This window comes from Periplaneta americana, chromosome 3 (assembly GCF_040183065.1).
Source record: "Periplaneta americana isolate PAMFEO1 chromosome 3, P.americana_PAMFEO1_priV1, whole genome shotgun sequence".
NCBI classification, from domain to species: domain Eukaryota; kingdom Metazoa; phylum Arthropoda; class Insecta; order Blattodea; family Blattidae; genus Periplaneta; species Periplaneta americana.
Window position 1 is genome coordinate 29,498,015 of NC_091119.1, and position 18,065 is coordinate 29,516,079.

At 37.8% G+C, this 18,065-nt stretch overlaps 1 protein-coding gene and 1 non-coding gene across 3 annotated transcripts; both read right to left on the reverse strand.

Annotated features, from left to right (window-relative positions):
• On the reverse strand, nt 1-14,138 carry LOC138697094 (hemolymph lipopolysaccharide-binding protein-like). Of its 2 annotated transcripts, XM_069822691.1 has the most exons (5): nt 14,105-14,138; nt 10,893-11,044; nt 6,207-6,315; nt 2,790-3,122; nt 1-385 (listed from the first exon to the last, which is right to left on the reverse strand). In XM_069822691.1, exons 2-5 carry the CDS (start codon nt 11,028-11,030, stop codon nt 231-233), a joined length of 735 nt encoding a protein of 244 aa, XP_069678792.1. In that variant the 5' UTR covers nt 11,031-11,044; nt 14,105-14,138; the 3' UTR covers nt 1-230. The 2 variants fall into 2 exon arrangements, with proteins under 2 accessions (XP_069678792.1, XP_069678791.1); XM_069822690.1 differs by lacking the exon at nt 14,105-14,138 and having other exon boundaries at nt 10,893-11,061.
• On the reverse strand, nt 8,203-8,279 carry TRNAC-GCA (transfer RNA cysteine (anticodon GCA)). Its single transcript has one exon. It is a non-coding gene; the product is annotated as a tRNA-Cys (tRNA).
• Nucleotides 14,139-18,065: the final 3,927 nt, after the last annotated feature.

Genomic DNA, 18,065 nt, shown 5'->3' on the forward strand with positions numbered 1-18,065 from the left:
ACTGGCTATCTCTCATTTCATATTTAGATATTCTTATCAGCCGATAATTCATGTTTACCAGAGAGAGAAAAATGGAGGAAATGGTAAAAAAAAAAAAATGTTGTTTCCAAGTCAAATGTATTTGAAAGTATCACAACTTGGTCTGGATACAGAAAGATACATGAATATACATTATAATAATGGAGTACAAATAGACATCTGATAGTAGCAATTCACAATTATACAGTACATCAACCACTTCTCTCACACACAAATTGTTCGCTATCCGTACACTTCTGATCGCCAATTTTTCCATCGAAGTAGACAAACCCGCAGTTTTTAATTGTTGTTCCTTCCGGGTCACCTCGTGCCCAGTTCATGTAGCCTGTAGAGTTCAAGCTCTCACCTGGATATACAGAAAATATTTTAATATATAGGGTGAACAGTAAGTAATGTCATTGATTTCAAGGGGTTATCCTTTGAGACTTTTAAACATAATATTTAAATCAATTTTGCTCGTTTTTGCTTCCTTTTCGAGATAAAAATGGTTTTTTATGAACTATTTCATAGCGTGTTTTGCAAAGGCCATTGATTTAATTCAAAATCTCTCAGTCAGTTTAAGATAGCAGTATATCATGGTAATAAATTATTGAAAGAGTTTTAGTTTTGTTCTGTGAGGGAACACTCTGCTAAAAATAACAACTTTTTCCCTACTTATTCTTTTCAACCAAATTTTGAGACCATGTTTACAGTGCAAAGGACTAACAAAATTCAAAATCCATATTTTGAACTCCCAAATGTTTCTGGCTTTTTATTTTTTCTATTTTTTTTAGAAATATTTTAAAATCCAAGTTTTTAGTAAAGTATCTTAACTTTTAAATTTCCTTTCTTTTTGGTTGCATTCACAAGACAAAAAAGAAACATTTGTATGCATTCATTTTATGAAAAATCTCTTTTATTCATTAAAAAAATAAATTTTGAATATGTTATTTTTATATATTTCATGAAAAAAATGAAATAAATAGTAGCATTTGTTACAAAATAAATGCATAGAAACATGCAGCTACCTCATAAATACAGTAAACTGGGGTTACTTTGAACAGAGAGGAAACTTTGAACATTTTTGCAGAAAATCATATTTAGGTCTTTACATGCTGCACATATTATAGATGGATGTAAATTATCATAAAATCATTCTGATACCAAATTTACCTCCATCTATAACAAGTGCAGTATATAGAAACCTAAATAGAATTTTCTGGAAAAAATGGCCAAAGTTTCCTCTGTGTTCAAAGTAACCCCAGTTTACGGTACTTGCAGTAAAAATTCATCCAGATTTAGTAATACGAGTATATGGCATAAAAATTTGCTGTTGAATCAAAGAAAATAAACGTACGGAAAAGTGAATTTTAAGTAAAATGGATATTCATGTAACATATTACTTCCTTACTGGCTTTTAAGGAACCCGGAGGCTCATTGCCGCCATTAGTCTCTATCCTGAGCAAGATTAATCCAGTCCCTATCATCATATCCCTCCTCCCTCAAATCCATTTTAATATTATCTTCCCATCTACGTCTCGCCCTCCCTAAAGGTCTTTTTCCCTCCGGCCTCCCAACTAACACTCTATATGCATTTCTGGATTCGCCCATATGTGCTACATGCCGTGCCCATCTCAAACGTCTGGATTTAATGTTACTAATTATGTCAGGTGAAGAATACAATGCATGCAGTACTGTGTTGTGTAACTTTCTCCATTCTCCTGTAACTTCATCCCTCTTAGCCTCAAATATTTTCCTAAGCACCTTATTCTCAAACACCCTTAACCTATGTTCCTCTCTCAAAGCGAGAGTCCAAGTTTCAACTTGGATATTAAAAAAAAAAGAACAAAATCCCTTTTTGCTTTTGAGAACAAAATCTTGAGGAAGAATTTTGGTCCCATTCAAGAAAATAACACATGGAGAATTTTGAACAACAGGGAACTAAGTGATATTTATAAAGATCCGGACATAATAGCCTTAATAAAAAGTCGAAAACTACGTTGGCTTGGACACGTTCTACGGCGTGAAGAAGACTCTCTTCTACGAAAAGCTTTCGACTATTCTCCAAGATGTAAGAGACCTCTTGGTAGACCTCGTCTCCGTTGGCAGGACCAAGTATATGAAAATCTTCCTACAGTGGGAGGACGACAAGAAGATGCAGAGAACAGAGACGAATGGCGATATATCGTGAATGAGGCTAAAAACATCTTAGGTTTTTAAATGCCCTAATTTGATTGATTGATTGATTGATTGATTGATTGTGTTGTGTAGCGGTGTTTGACCATTGTTGTAGTCCACACGTATGGAGAGCGTTTGGCCGCGAAACCAGGTGGCTCGGTTTCGATTCTCCGTCGGAACAAGTTACCAGGTTTGGGTTTTTTTTTCCTGGGGTTTTCCCTCAACCCAGTATGAGCAAATGCTGGGTAACTTTCGGTGCTGGAGCCGGATTCATTTCGCCGGCATTATCACCTTAACTTCATTCAGACGCTAAATAACCTAAGATGTTGATAAAACGTCGTAAAATAATCTACTAAAAACCCATTGCGTGTGTAGTAATATTTCTGATACAGACAAAGAGCCTTGTAATATTGAGCCAGCGATTTATTATAGTCATTAAAATAGTCATTAATTATTATATTTATTTCTTCGTTTATTCATTATTTATTTGTTTATTATTTATTTATTTAACCATTCTGTACGCACTTCATGGCGGTTTAGTTGTAGCCCAGAAAATAGTTATATATTTGGCAGAAAGTGTGGTTCTTACATACCCAGTACTGTGACGTATTTGCCTTCCTCATCGTTGTCATGAAATCCGACGTGGATGATGCCCATGAAGTTAAATTCATTTTTGACGTCGTTGAATTCTTCTATTGCGTTCAAAATAATCAGGTGAGCGCCCTCTTGCTCGCATCTCTTCTTAGCGTTATCCCAGGTTTCTTTTAAGGAATGGAACTTGTAGAACCCGAATGGCGGTATCTGTCTGTAGCCTAAGAGGACCATCTGTAGTTGTGCTTCTGGATCCGATGCTGCAACATTATCCCATTTATCCGGCGAGACGATTGATTGACTTCTTGGATGTTCGGCATAAACACCAGTAATCTCTAAATAACAGAATTAGTGTAAGAAGGTGACACAGGCTTTTCCATTACGCGTATGACACAAGTTGTAACAGCACATTATTGCATTATCTTACAGAATTGAAATTGAAGACTTGCCCGGATAAAAGATGTAACATAAAATTAATTAAATGTGTTACATAGATGAAAAAATAATTTTGAAGCATTCATTTACAACAATAGCAGATTGCATCCAATATGTAAATAAACTTGTACACTTGATTACTGAAATGATTCTGCTAGTAAATGTAAGCCTAATGAATTATGTCCCTAAATTATTTTCCTTTCTCCTGAAACGTGTATTACAGATTTGTTGGTTACACCCTGAATTGAATTGAAAGAGGTGAATTGGGAGGACAAATTTAAAAGATACGCAAAACGCGTCCTTGCAAGGTGTTCGGGACCGTACGAAACTAAATATGTGAGCTCCAAGCCTGTTGGCCACTAGTCTCACTCCGGGTTACGCTGCTCCTCTAAAGGAGCTCTAGAAAATTTTGAAGGGGAAAACCGAAAATGGACGTAACCTCCTAGGTACCACATACGCGAGGGGGACGGAAATGTGATCAAAATGATCACGGGACGGGAAATGGCTGGTATAAATCTGCACATTGAAATGAACTGTGTCATTTCGCAGTGCAGGAGGAGTCGAGAAGACTCTGTAGTCTGTTGTTAGATGACAAGGCAGCTGAAGACCGCCAGGTGAGACGCCATGAATTCTGAATCTGCAAATTGAAAGGTTACCTGTCCTTTCGCATTGCGACCACATGAGTGACGTTGGACATGTATTTCATAATTTTAAGGACTCTGAACTAAGGCATTAAGTTGTTTGTTAGAAAAAGGGAAACTTATGGGGAAGGGCATAAAGGTCCGTGACCCATTTCTCTTTAAGCTCATCCCGACATTTGTCTTAACGCCTTAGGAAAACCACGGAAATACCTTAGGCAGGATGAGTTGTCTTAATTAAGAGACTAGCCAATTTGGCTTTTAGGTAATAGGTCGATTGATTTATGAATTTATGATAGATGTAATTATTAATTAATTTAGAGTAAGTAAAGGGGTCATGGGCATATGAATGCAGGTCCGTGGCCCATTTCTTTTAGGGCTCATCCCGACATTGCGTGGGCCTATATCTCGCATCGTCGCTCTTAATGAAGTTAATTTTCGAGAATGTTGACTCTTAAACTTAGGTTATGTAGAACCAAACATAGAACTCATACGTGCAGTGAAGTGTAGCGTAATGTGTGACTGTTTTGAATACAGAAGTATTCATGTTTCTATTGCTCTTTAAACTGGTATTTTTCGAACGACATTGAGCTGAATTCCACAACTATACAGTATATACAAATCTCTCCCACCTTATTACGTGGAAGACCCGTGGAGTCGAAGGGAGAGATATTAATAACGTAATCCTGCTTGTGACGTATGCCACAACTGGCGCTCGTTTCTGCATCTCTGAGTTAGTTAATCCTATTCATATGTTACAATTTTCTGCTCATCTCCGTGTTAATTGTTTCTCATGGACAGTACAATGGGCTATTACTCTACGCAGTTCATGTTGTTATTATATAGATTACACTCAGTTCACTATAAGGAACTGCATTATATCGACCATGTGATGAGCAAAGCTCGGAACTTGGGGACTTGTGTCGTTCGCATGAGTAAGGTTGCAGGTACAACGTACACAAAGCTCACGCTGCAATGTGCTCAGGGACAGTCGTGTGTACTAAGAACGTGGTCACATCGAATGGCAAGAAGACGAACGAAGAAACTGTGTCATGTCGAAGCAAATGACATTCAGAGAATTACAGGTAAACGGTCTGTTAGAGGAATGAGAAAATACGTGTTATTCGAATGGTTATTATAGAAGTTTGAAAATATATTTCTTAAATTTTAGTTACAGAATTTCGTGGAGGAATTCTGAGGAGATACATTATTTTCTTCGAGTGAAGAGTTTATATTTTGTAAGTTGTGCCACACATAAACTAGAGACTGGAAACGGGCATTAATAGAAAGACATTGCAGTCTCTTAAATCGGTGGAAAATGTGTCCATAGCCACGGATCAAGTCGTAGTGGAACCTTCCCTAGTAGTGACATAGAAATTGAAAACTATTTTCGAGAAAAATTTAGAATACTTATCTTTCTCAGATACGAGATCAGCTAGCAAATGCTGAAAATCGAACAGGAAACAGTGACAGTGAAAACATTCAGTATTTTAAGTTTGCTCCTGTCACTTCATGTGACGTGGAAATAAGTTTCTTTCGTTTCAAATCATATTTAACTAACAGACGAAGAAGTTATGGGTTCGAAAATCTTCGAATCCATGTAGTCATATACTGTAATAAAATGTACAGAGCAGAACTGCAAATTTGATATATTTTGCATGTATATATATATATATATATATATATATATATATATATATATTCTTTAAAATTACATGTTTCAAGCTACCATAATATTATCAATATGTTCTTCCGGCCAGGAACCACCTTTATAGCAGACCTGAAAGTACCTCTGTGCTGGAAGCGGCAGTTTGTTGACATTGAAGTCCGGTCGCTTAGCCACGTTCAAAGACACAAGTCCCCAAGTTCCGAGCTTTGGTGATGAGCTATGTAGCCAGGGAGTAACTCTATACAACAAATGGATAACAATTTTTTTTTTAGATTTTTTCCTTTGAAAACACGGCCTGGTTGGCTCAGTATAGCACTGCCCTTCTATGCCCGATGTTGCGGGTTCGATCCTGAGCCAGGTCGATGCCATTTAGGTATGCTTAAATGCGACAGGCTCATGTCTGTAGATTTACTGGCATGTAAAAGAACTCCTGCGGGACAAAATTCCGGCACACCGGCGACGCTGATATAACCTCGGCAGTTGCGAGCGTCGTTAAAGGAAATAATATTTAATATTTTCTTTGAAAGTCTTATGTTCTGAATGTGCGTGTGTTATTTTTTTGGTAACTTGTTATAAACTGTATATCTATACGAACAGAAATTCCTCTAATGAAATTCTCCACCAAGGTATGAAAAAGTGAGAACAGGACACATGTTTTGTAGGCTTACGCGACTTACCTGATAATGTAACTGTCAGTAGTACTGACTTCGAGCCTGGACATTCCTTCACAGTCTTACTCACATCTATTGCCCAAGGTTTCATATCTTCGTTTTGTTCCATGGACACCTGTAACATTAAATTATACTCAAAAATTAGATTTATTAAAGTAAAGAATTTACATTTTACTATTCTATTTCTTTGCATATGGTGTAATTTCCTTTTCTTGTTTATTATTATTATTATTATTATTATTATTATTATTATTATTATTATATCATCATCGTCGTCACTACTATTAAATCAGAATTCAAATTCAAGAATCCATTATCCCACAATCCGACAGCTTCTTACGAAATGTAATGAAACTAGAATATTGCGAAAGAAGAGCTGAAGGATATTTTCTGTCTATACTTCGTTCCATGATCTCTAACAGGAGTAGTAAATATTGCTGGCAGAGGAGAGAAGTATAATTGCTATTCAACCAATGACAGAGGCCTCAATCCACGCTTATCTTGAAATTACACGGCAACATAACGCTTTAGACCTCACAACTTGAAGACAAAAGTCTCTCCTGTCAGAGATTATGGAACGAAGTATAGGTCCTTGGATTTACCTAGCCCTGTAATTTTGAATATGTTGGAGCAGTATCATTATTTAATTATTTTTGAGCAAGATTTGAAACGAAAAGAAATGATAATAAAGTATTACCCTCCCATGTTAAATATAGGCCGTCTATCCTATTTGATTGAAAGACTATACGTTACACGTGGTAATAACAACAGTTCAAAGTGCAACAATAGATGAGTTGTTATGAATGTCATATTCCTCTATATACTATACTTATCCAGAAGATTTTTGAAGATTCATTGCAAAGAATAAAGACATCTTCTAACCAACATTTTCATTCATATGCTAGAGATTGTGCTCTTTCAGAAATTCTGAGACGAATTAAGAGGCTTAAAAAGAAGTGGTCATTGAGAAAGGGTACTTCTTAAATTTGAATATCGCGTAGACTTTCAATACATAAACAGAAAAGAGCGTGAACTGTGTCATGCTTGGAAATTACATGGCGGCGTTACCCCTGCTGTGGCTTTCTATCTTGAGGCCCGGCTTCGATCCCTGATTAGCTCGGGATGGAATTTGTGGTGACAAAACACACGTTGCAGAGGGATTTTATCGGGGTCTTCCAGTTTTCCTTTTTCATTCCACCAATATACCTCACTTCCCCCAATTTCATATATTGCACAGGGACATCATTTTATTTTTACTAACATTTTTAATATCAACCTGGCTATATTTTTGGATTAAATGTTGAGAACCGGAAACACCGTTTGCTCCCCTTTCCAAGACTGGAGTACGATACTGGCGTAAAATACAAACAAATCACTTTACTAGGTATAGGAGGAAAGAAAAGTAGTTCATTCATTTTGTAAACAAGGAAATATCCCGATTTTCAGTTTGATAATTTTCATTAGGTTTTGGTTAATCAAAATACAGTACAGTATTAACAATAAGTGTTTTTCCCACGAGTTGAGCTATCCATTCGGACGTGTTAATTATGCAGTGTATATTGTACTTTTACAGCATATTAGCGTACAATATAGAGAATGAAGTTAAATTGGAATATAATCATAATATGGATATTTAAACACATTATTGAAAATGGTGGCCGTCCATTTCGATACAGGCTTCAGTTCTTTTGTGCACTATAGGCTATTGTATCTAATTCCAAACACCAGTTTCGTCCTTCGTACGGGTAACTCATGTTGAAATAATTCTGTAAATACTCTATAACTGAGTACCTTACGTACTGTCAATTTAATCTTTACTTCTGCCCGATCCGAAAAGATAAAATTACTCAGAAATGCTATCTACTGTCCGTTCAAGTGGTTCTGTCGCAGGATCGTAGAAAGGGGGGGAAATCACGTGACTGTTAATTACTTAACGAGGCCCTTCTATATAAGTTATTTTAAACAGTTATATAATATCATCATTTAATTCGAGAAAAATTCGTTCCGGCACCGGGAATCGAACCCGGGACCTCTCAGCTCTGCGCGCTGAGTGCTCTTCCCAACTGAGCTATGCCGGGACACGATCCACGGTGCCGGCCGAACTCCTTTCGTTGTAATGTTTTACGGCCTTACTACCTGCACTTTAGACAATGTAAGTCATACATGCAGGAGCGCATATTTTAAATGACTTTATGGCCATATTACGTAGACGTCCAATTCCTAACAGAAATTAATGTTTTAAGAAAAGAGCTAAGACAGCCTAGCTACTAGACTTTACAGAGGGGCGAACAGAAGGAGATGGGGGAAACCGGGATGCGACGTAGGCAAACGGACGACAGTACCTGTGCGAAAATATGATTCAATATTGAAAGCTCTTTCGTCACTGTAAAACGCGAACTTATTTCTGGAACGTACTATACTCACTAACTCAGTACTGCATACGCGGCCTCTGTTCTGTGTGGAGAACGGTTGGATGTTTACTAGTAGAGGGGGTGGGAGTGAAGTACATTAAAAACTCAGGTACAATAAAAATTGAAGTAAAAGTAAAATGATGTCCCTGTATCTGTGCTGCATGAGGAGCGCCCTGACTAGGCTGGCAGTGCATGGCTTCCATCTTAAGGGTTCGCACGAGAGGGTTCCACGAGCCCTCAGTGGTGTGTACATGTGTGGTAGGGGGTGATCTGTGTGAACGATATCATTTCAGTATGTGTCCGAAGAGAACAAGCGCTCTAATGGACTATTCAAAAAACTAATATTATTACAAATGCGCATTTGTGCGCCGTTCTTCTTTATGTATACTGTATCTGTAATAGCAAAAAATAGGCTAGGGTGATGTCCTGGGATAATACTTTGATGATGATCTAGGTTCTAGTGTTTGGAGCTCCGGGGATTGGGTACGAGCTTATCAGTAGCAGTTGGGAACTTATCTGCAGTGCCCAGGAAGGACGGCCTGCCTGTCAGCGTCAGATTCACAAATGCTGCCCGGGCCACCAGTCGGACTTATAACATATACGACGTACAATGGACCTGTACTGTTTTCGCTGTAAGAAAAATCCTAATGGAAACATAAGCACGTTACTGTCATACCCGTGATTGGCTGGCAGTCGAATCACTCACATGACGCAAAAAAATATAGTTCATAATTGGAAACCACAATCTTCTATTATTTGAAAATAAAACATTGAATTTTAGTTGTTAAATACGATGAAACATTTAACTTTACTCATACGTAAAACGCTATGTAAAAGAAAAGCTACTTTTATATTTTGTTATGTACTATGAACGCGGATGAATACCAACAGTAATACCGAGGTAGTCTGTTCTTGTAACAAGCTGGCGTCACTTGAGCTCGTAGTTGTTCACGTAAGCATGTGGTACTGAAGTATGGCTTTTGCATCCTCAACTGTCCATTGTGAAGACATAAGACTTAAAAATAATTTAATTACTGTAATTATAAAATAAATGTTTCCTAAGCAAACCAATGCATAGTAGTGAGGTTAGACCTACTTGAAGAGTAACGGTTAAATGTTTAACATGAAACAATGTACAACAGTAGGCGGGAACATGTACTGAGAATCTATGCGGCCAAAGAGTGGCCAACGAAGCCTCACTTCAGTCACGTGCTATTGTTTATATTAGGATTTTTCTTACAGCGAAAAGATTATAGGCCTAAGTGCAAGGAACTATCCCTGATCAACTCTCGTGATATCAATCAAACATAAAAATAAATACATTCATAAGTAAACAAATTAATGAATCAATCAAACCGTGCTGTGGCTGGGTAGTCAGACCTTCACCCTGTCACATAGAAAGGCCGGGTTCGAGTCCCGGTCAGTGATTTTTCGTTCTAAAAATCCTTAGTGATAATTTTGGCGGACAAGATCGCTCTTTGGGTTTTTCTAAGAGTCCCACCGTTACCTCACGTGAGGCGTCTACATCATTCCGTCTGATATCCTTTCCGTCATCAGTCCATACCATCCTCCGAACGCTGGCTGGCGAAGTACCAAGGAGGCTGATCTTGGTTCGATCAGGATTGCCTGCTTTAAATTTGGATTCGCAGTGAACCTCAGTTTATTTAGCCGTTGTGGTTTGAGAATGCATCTCGCTCTAGGGTAAAGCCTTGGTTTTTCTGAATCGACGCATGCGACGTGCGAGATGCGAGGCCCGCCTCGCACAAATCCGGACTACACGAGCTATAGAAACCACTCACTATCTCTCGTGTAGTCCGGATTTGTGCGAGGCGGGCCTCGCATCTCGCACGTCGCATGCGTCAGTTCAGAAAAACGAAGGCATTAGAGCACTAGGCTTAGGTTGCAACGCTGGGTCTTCCCCATAAACAATTCAACACATGGTGCAGTTGCGAATGTGGTTGACGGGACAAGAGATTCAATCAGAGACAAATCATACAGTTGTCCAGATCTTTTAACAGCGATGAAATCTTTTCCGACTGTCAAAACATTTTCATGTTTCATACCACCGCTTATCGAAATTTTAGCGTAAAATTTGTAGTGTTTCATATTAAATGCCTACAGATAAGTAACTTAAGGAACTTATAATCAGTTACTTTACAGAAATCTTATTTGTCATATAAAAATGCCTGCTGAGACGCGCCTGATAATAATGTTGCATGTAAAAAAGTTTACATTTGGACTACTGATAGATGTGGGATAAGATAAGATACGATGTACAAACCTGCGCGATCCATTGTCCAGTCTTGTTGCGATATCCATTAATTGAGAGCTGGAAGGATTCTGGAGATATGGCAGTGCATTCTAAAGCGGTGGTCAGCGCTGTCCCCCAGACTAGCGTACACAGCACTGCGATATACATCGTCAAGTGGAGATCTGAAATCATAACCTGCAGTCTCTTGTCATTATTTGTTTTCATTGCTTGACTCAACTTTTCTACTACTGCTACTACTATATCCACGAGTGCTTTGTGGCAAAATATTTAAACCATTATATCGGACGTATCTATCACTTTATAAAGCAGCCATCGGCAAATTTGTACTCACGATGGCATCACTAAACGCAACCCGCAATACATAAGGTGTAATATCAATCGAGGAGTATAGAGCATTGCGTTCGGATCCCAATGGCGGACTCTCAACACAAGTATCTGATGTAACCTACACAATATTGATTTATAGATGGCCAGAGTATATTTTTTTCACTTTTATTTTTACTGTGCTGCAACAACCTAGGAAAATATGTCACAAATTGCCACTCTTAATCAAATCGTAATTTTTCGTCCGTTATTCACGATCTTTGTTTAAATATTACAAATTTTTATTCAGAAAACAACTAATGCATTGACATGGGAAAGGTCGTAACTGCCAAGAATTCGAATTTTTAGGTTTTTCATTGAGAAGGTAGTAAATGGCCATGCCATTGGCACAGAGAAGGTAGTTTGTCCGTATGTAATGAAACGCAGTTGGAAACGTAGTCACTAGATGTTGTAAGTTGTATGTGCACAGCTGTTGGCGCGGAGTAGGTAGTAACTCCGTTTACAACATCAGAGTGTTTCTAGACAAATATGGACTGATAACTGTGCAGGGCAGAATAAGAATCGGATGATTCTAATGGTCCTGATTTACATTATTGCCAAGAAACATTTTGATTCAGTGGACTTGAAATTCCTGGTTTCAGAACATTCCTATATGACATGTGCTAGGTAATTCGGCATCATAGAGAAAAGAAAAAAAAAAAAAGATGCAAGACCATGGTTCCAGAAGAGATAAGGCCTAATAATGTAATAATGATGAAGGATGGGGATTTCTTCGACTTTTCTGCAGAATGTGAGAAGTTTTTGAATACAACTCGTATCAAAATCAGCACCCTCAACTAGACTAGACTCTCAAGAGCTGATTGTCCTCTAATAAAAACAAGACAGTCATTTAATGACCTTGAAATGTGGACAGAGCACTGGATTTTTAAGAAAGGACAGTCATTAACTTCAATCACTAACTTGCGGTGCTTGCAACGCCTTGAAAGAAGACCAGTCGTCCCTGATGCCAAAAAGAAAGACTTGTTATCTATGTGAGACTTCCTCGATGAAACGTATCATGGATTTTACCGAAAAATTAGTGCATAATGTATAAATAACGTTAATTATCAGTTTGACTAAAGAGTGATTTCAATCTTATATTTTCATAACATAGGATTTCACAGATAAATCTGTGCCAGACTTTTCAAATTTCATATGTAACACAAACATGAGTGTGTGCCTTTCATTGAAAGCAGTTTCTGTAATAATGTAAGTGAGAAAGTATTCATAAATTGGTTTTTTGCTCCCCCTGAAAAATTTTGTTTTTAGCAGTTACTACCTTTCCCATGTCAGCGCCTCATTTGTTCAGAAATATATTGAATATAGGTAGAGCCAAACATTGTGGCTACGTAAGGTAACGGCAGGCGATTTATGATAGGACTACTATACATATTTGCTATGGAGAGCATTTCAAATAAATCTAAGCCATTCTAGTGTGTTATACAATGGCAACGTTTTATGTCCCCACTTATTTCCAGCTCTCTTAATAAGATGTAACTCCACCTAGTAGACTTTTTTAAAGTCGTATGTTACTACAGATACAAGTTGCTTTATGTTCACGTTAGGGGAGAGTCGGGTAGTATCGGACATCGGGTAAAATCGGACAGTGAGTTTCTTTCATTTACCACACGATGATAGTACCTGATTGACATGGTTACGTTTCTGTGATGTCGCATAGAGAAACGTAACTATGTCATTCACGTACTACCATATGGTGGTAGATGAAAGAATCGCACTGTTCGATATTACCCGATGTCCGATACTACCCGATTCTCCCCTAACTTCTTCTATATATTTTCTTCATACTTGGAATAACTCCTCTCCTGTTATATTTCCTTTCAGTGCAATGACTTCGAGAATATTCTTATACAGAATACATCAAAGTACTGAACATTTTTTTCTGTTTTCTGTAAAAATCATACAAAAGTGACATACAACCGTCTTTGAGGGAGGTCTTCAAATCTTGCTAATGAACTTATATCCGTCGGCGTTTCAGCACTACGCCACATAAGGTTAAAAGCGTCGCACTGGATCTACGTTATTCTGAAAGGTGGTTTTGACTTTTATCTCGCTCCCAGATCTCGTCTTTTTGTCTATATGTTTTATCTATCTGCGAAACATTGATGAAAAAAGATGGAGGAACACTTAATGGGAATTTCAGTTGCATATGTGCTAACGAAACGAAGCGTCTTTGGAGGAATTCGACAATTGAGAATCTCCTCGGGGGAAAAGAATGTAACATCGAATTATTGATATATACTATTTAGGTGGAAAAAGGGATTTACTTATAACAATAAAATTTTACATTGAATAGGTAAATAATCGTAGATTGGTGTTTTGTGTCAACGTATTAAGGGAATTTTCGTGGACAAGTTGCTGCACAAAATCGGTCCTTCTCTCGCTCAGTAAAATTGTAATACATTGTCAAAAAGAACTATCACAATATTACACGGATCACAGTTTTACCAACCTTTACCCTATACGTCATTTTCAGAACCATCCCAGAAAATTGAAGTTTACATTAAAACTAATAACTACTTAGAATAAACAGGCAATATAATCGTATATGTTTATTATTAAACAAATAAAATGCAAATTAAGATAATGGTCTTCATAAATATCACTATCTAGCTCCTTCCATTTCCGCTACGTAAAAGAATAAACGTTTTGTCTGATAGATGTGAAGTGACATTCAAAGACTTTTGACGCCATACTGGACCGTCGCAGACTGGACAGAAAAGCTTGTTACATTTGGCAACTAACTCTTTTCACTTCCCAAAGTTTGTGATAAGTTCATCTGAACACCCTGTATAAGCACTAGTACATGTACATAGACTTACAGCTGTAGAGAAGCTTACCTTAAATCAATGCTCCGGACTTGATTCAATTCCATGTCTGCTGATGGAGTGTGTCCCCTTTTATACGATATCGCAGTGGATTATTCGCGGTAATCCGTTTAAGAGTGACGCAGAATTGTGACACGACTGTCAGGCTATCAGATTATCCGTTATTATGTTAATGTACAGGGAATGGTTTAGCCGGAATATAAATATTTTGATTCGGGTAGGGCATATATTGCAGTCACATTGATTACGTATTAACATTCCCGTTTGGCTACGGAAATAGCTGCCAGCTTAGAAACGTTATGTTTTGAATTGTTTTTAAGCAATTAAATCTCTTTATCTTAACTATCAAGTAGAATTGTCCACTGCTGTGGTCTCGTGGTAGCGTGTTCGCTCCCGAACCCAGCGAGCCGGGGTTCGATTTTCTGCTTTTGGACGAGTTGCCTGGGTGAGATTTTTTTTGGGAGTTTTTCCCTCACTCCTATGGATGAATATCATGTAAATTTATCAGGAGTATGGAACCCCACTCATTCTCGCCACTTCCTTTCCCCCCTCATCATCCTTTCCTTATCATTCCGGTTGTCTTTCTTGGTTTTCAAATCGAGCCTGCGACGGCTCTCCGAAGCTCCTGATGGTCTCAGCCGGCCTCCATGGATATGCCAAAGCATGGTAGTTGGTGACCCAGCAGCGGAACCCACTCCCCTCCCGATGGGAGGAGTGGCCTACACCTCATACCGTTGGCCAGATAGGGGTGGCGTACATCTCAGACAGTTTGAGAGGGGAATGTAGGGGGAGGGGGCTGTTGGGGATGAAATGGTACACGGACTGGTCGTTAGGGTGTTGGGGGTTAGGTTGGTTCGGCTTGGGTGCAGTCATTGGGCTACTATTGATCCCAGGAGCGCACAATAGAATAAGGTCGCGGTACTTGGGATGTTCCCCTTCCGGCCTCACAGAAAAAAAACAAATAGATTTAATAATAATTATTTATTTATTTATTATTCTGGCATAGCTAAGGCCAGTAGGCCTTCTATTCCACCCAGACATACTCTAATTCTAATTGAATACAATTGCTTACATAGTTATTACGTTAATATCTAGGCTATGAAACAAAAAGAAAGTAAATAATGAAAGTTGGATAAGTAATGTTAGTGTGACAATAATAAACATTGGTAAGAAATAGTTACAATAATAATAATAATAATAATAATAATAATAATAATAATAATAATAATGAGATAATTTAGATATTTATCTGTGATATATATAACCATTAAACATTGAGAAATCTGAAACAGCTATTATTGTTAACAAGAATTGTTAAAAAAATATTTCGTTAGCCTATTCTTAAATTGGTTTGATGTCTGGCAGTCCCTGACATTACTCGGTAGGGAATTCCAAAGCCGAGGAACAGCCACAGTGAAAGAAGATGAATATGAGGATGTTCGGTGGGAGGGAATGGCTAATATTGAGGAGTGTTGTGATCGTGTGTCTAGGTTATGATGGGTGGATAAATTTTGAAAACGAGACGCAAGATAGACAGGAGTGGAGAAATGCAATATGTGAAAGAGAAGGGAAAGACAGTGGATTTTCCTACGATCATCTAGACGGAGCCAAGACAATATTTCGAGGGTTGGTGTTACGTGATCAGCCCGGCGAATATTGCAGACGAAACGGACGCACATATTATGAACACGTTGTAGTCTCTGCGCCGAAGTAACGCTTAGGTCAGTAAGCAGAATATCACAGTAATCGAAGTGGGGCATCACGAGTGATTGCTCTAACATTTTTTTCATGGAAAAGGGTAGAAAATTCTTTAAACTTTTATCCATATAAATACCTAGATTATTTACTGATTCACTGAACGGAATTTCGGTGCCATATATATTAATCGGGGGCAAATTTGATATGGTAATAGTGCTTAACAAACGTGAATGGCCCACGATGATTGACTGTGATTTTTCTGGATTTAGTTTAAGTCGGAATTTCCGTGACCATGTTCAGATCGAGTCCAGATCGTCATTAATTTTAGTTATTGCATCATTTATTTCGTCAGTGTGGAATTTTATGTATATATGAAGGTCGTCTGCATAGAGATGGTGTCGGCAGTACTTCAGAGATTCTGATATGTCGTTAATATCAATTGTAAATAGTAAAGGACCAAGAACTGATCCCTGTGGGATCCTGACCTCACGGCCTGCCAATCCCTTTAAGGAGTTGACACATTCTTGCTGCTGCATTTTACGCCTGTGGAAATAAGTCAATTTCTTCATCACGTTTTGCTAATGATTTTGCATTCTTGGTTTATTTACTTGAACTATGATGCACAATGCATAATTACACGGAATTGTTTAATATGCACTCAGATGAAAAAATGACCTTTCAGTTTGTCATCTATTATTATTATTATTATTATTATTATTATTATTATTATTATTATTATTATTACGGCCTCCAGATATGGAGGGTAGCTGCGAATATATTGAATAAGCAGTCGTGAACAGCCGATAAGGGGTGGTCCTCCAGCTTGGGGGTTGGGCGAAGGGCTAACAACCCATCACCGTAAAAAACAGCTTGTTACGTATCCCTATAATAAGCCTCGGAATAGGACTGATTCTCTGGCACGACCACAGCAAAGGAATAAGGTTTTGAGATTTGGCACTTGGAACGTAACTAGTCTTTATAGAACAGGAGGGGTAACATTAGTAGCAAAAGAACTAGCTAGATATAGAATAGACTTCGTGGGAGTACAGGAGGTTAGGTTAGATGGGAATGGCATATCACAAATAGGAGATTACTTGTTGTATTATGGGGAAGGAAACAATAATCACCAATTAGGAACAGGATTCTTTGTTCATAAAAGAATAAAATCAGCAGTAAAAAAGGTCGAATTTATCAGTGACAGGTTATCATATTTAGTACTTAAGGGTAGATGGTGCGACATCATAGTTATAAATGCTCACGCCCCTACAGAAGAGAAAGACGACCATATAAAGAATAGCTTCTATGAGGAATTGGAACATACTTTTGATCAGTTCCCTAGATATCACATGAAAATTTTTTATTGGGGGATTTCAATGCTAAAGTAGGACGGGAGGATATTTTTAGACCAACTATTGGAAAAGAGAGCCTACACGCAATTAGTAATGACAATGGAGTTAGATTAGTCAACTTTGCCACATTGAAAAATTTAATTGTCAAAAGTACAACATTCCCCCATAAGGATATACATAAATATACTCCAGATGGATTGACACACAACCAAATAGATCACATCTTGATAGATAAACGGAGACATACTAGTATAGTAGATATTCGAACTTTCAGGGGTGCAGACTGTAATTCTGACCATTATTTGGTGAGTGGAGAATTAAGAGAAAGATTATCAGTAGCCAAGCGAGTAGAGCAACAAGTTAATATTACTAAATTCAATATTTTGAAATTAAAGGACGAGGAAGCTAAGCAAAATTATCAGGTCGAAATTTCGAATAGGTTTGCCACTTTAGAAAGTTCCGACGAAATTGAGAAAGAATTAGATGTTAATAACGTGTGGGAAAATATCAGAGATAGTATCAAAATTGCAGCTGAGCAGAGCATAGGTTATTATGAAACTAAGAAAAAGAAACCGTGGTTTGATGAAGATTGTTGCATGGTAGTAGAAAGAAGGAAACAGGCAAAATTGAAATTCTTACAGGATCCAGTTGAGGAGAAGAGAGATAATTATTTCAATGAAAGACGGGAAGCAAGTCGTACACTTAGGAATAAAAAGAGAGGTTACTTGAAGGAATAACTGAATGAGGTAGAAACAAATAGTAAGAATAAAAACATTCGAGATTTATATAAGGGTATAAAGGAATTTAAGAACGGATATCAGCCAAGGGTAAACGTGATCAAGGATGAGAATGGTGACTTGCTTGCAGACTCTCCATCAATCCTAAACAGATGGAAAAACTATTTTGCGCAACTACTAAATGTACAT

Excerpts from the sequence above, each read along its gene's own strand:
- LOC138697094 (XM_069822690.1), bottom strand. The coding sequence starts at position 11,054 with ATGATTTCAGATCTCCACTTGACGATGTATATCGCAGTGCTGTGTACG. Across the intron at positions 6,316-10,892 it reads CTGGACAATGGATCGCGCAG|GTGTCCATGGAACAAAACGA; the intron begins GTTTGTACATCG and ends TTAATGTTACAG. Across the intron at positions 386-2,789 it reads CAAATACGTCACAGTACTGG|GTGAGAGCTTGAACTCTACA; the intron begins GTATGTAAGAAC and ends CTGTATATCCAG.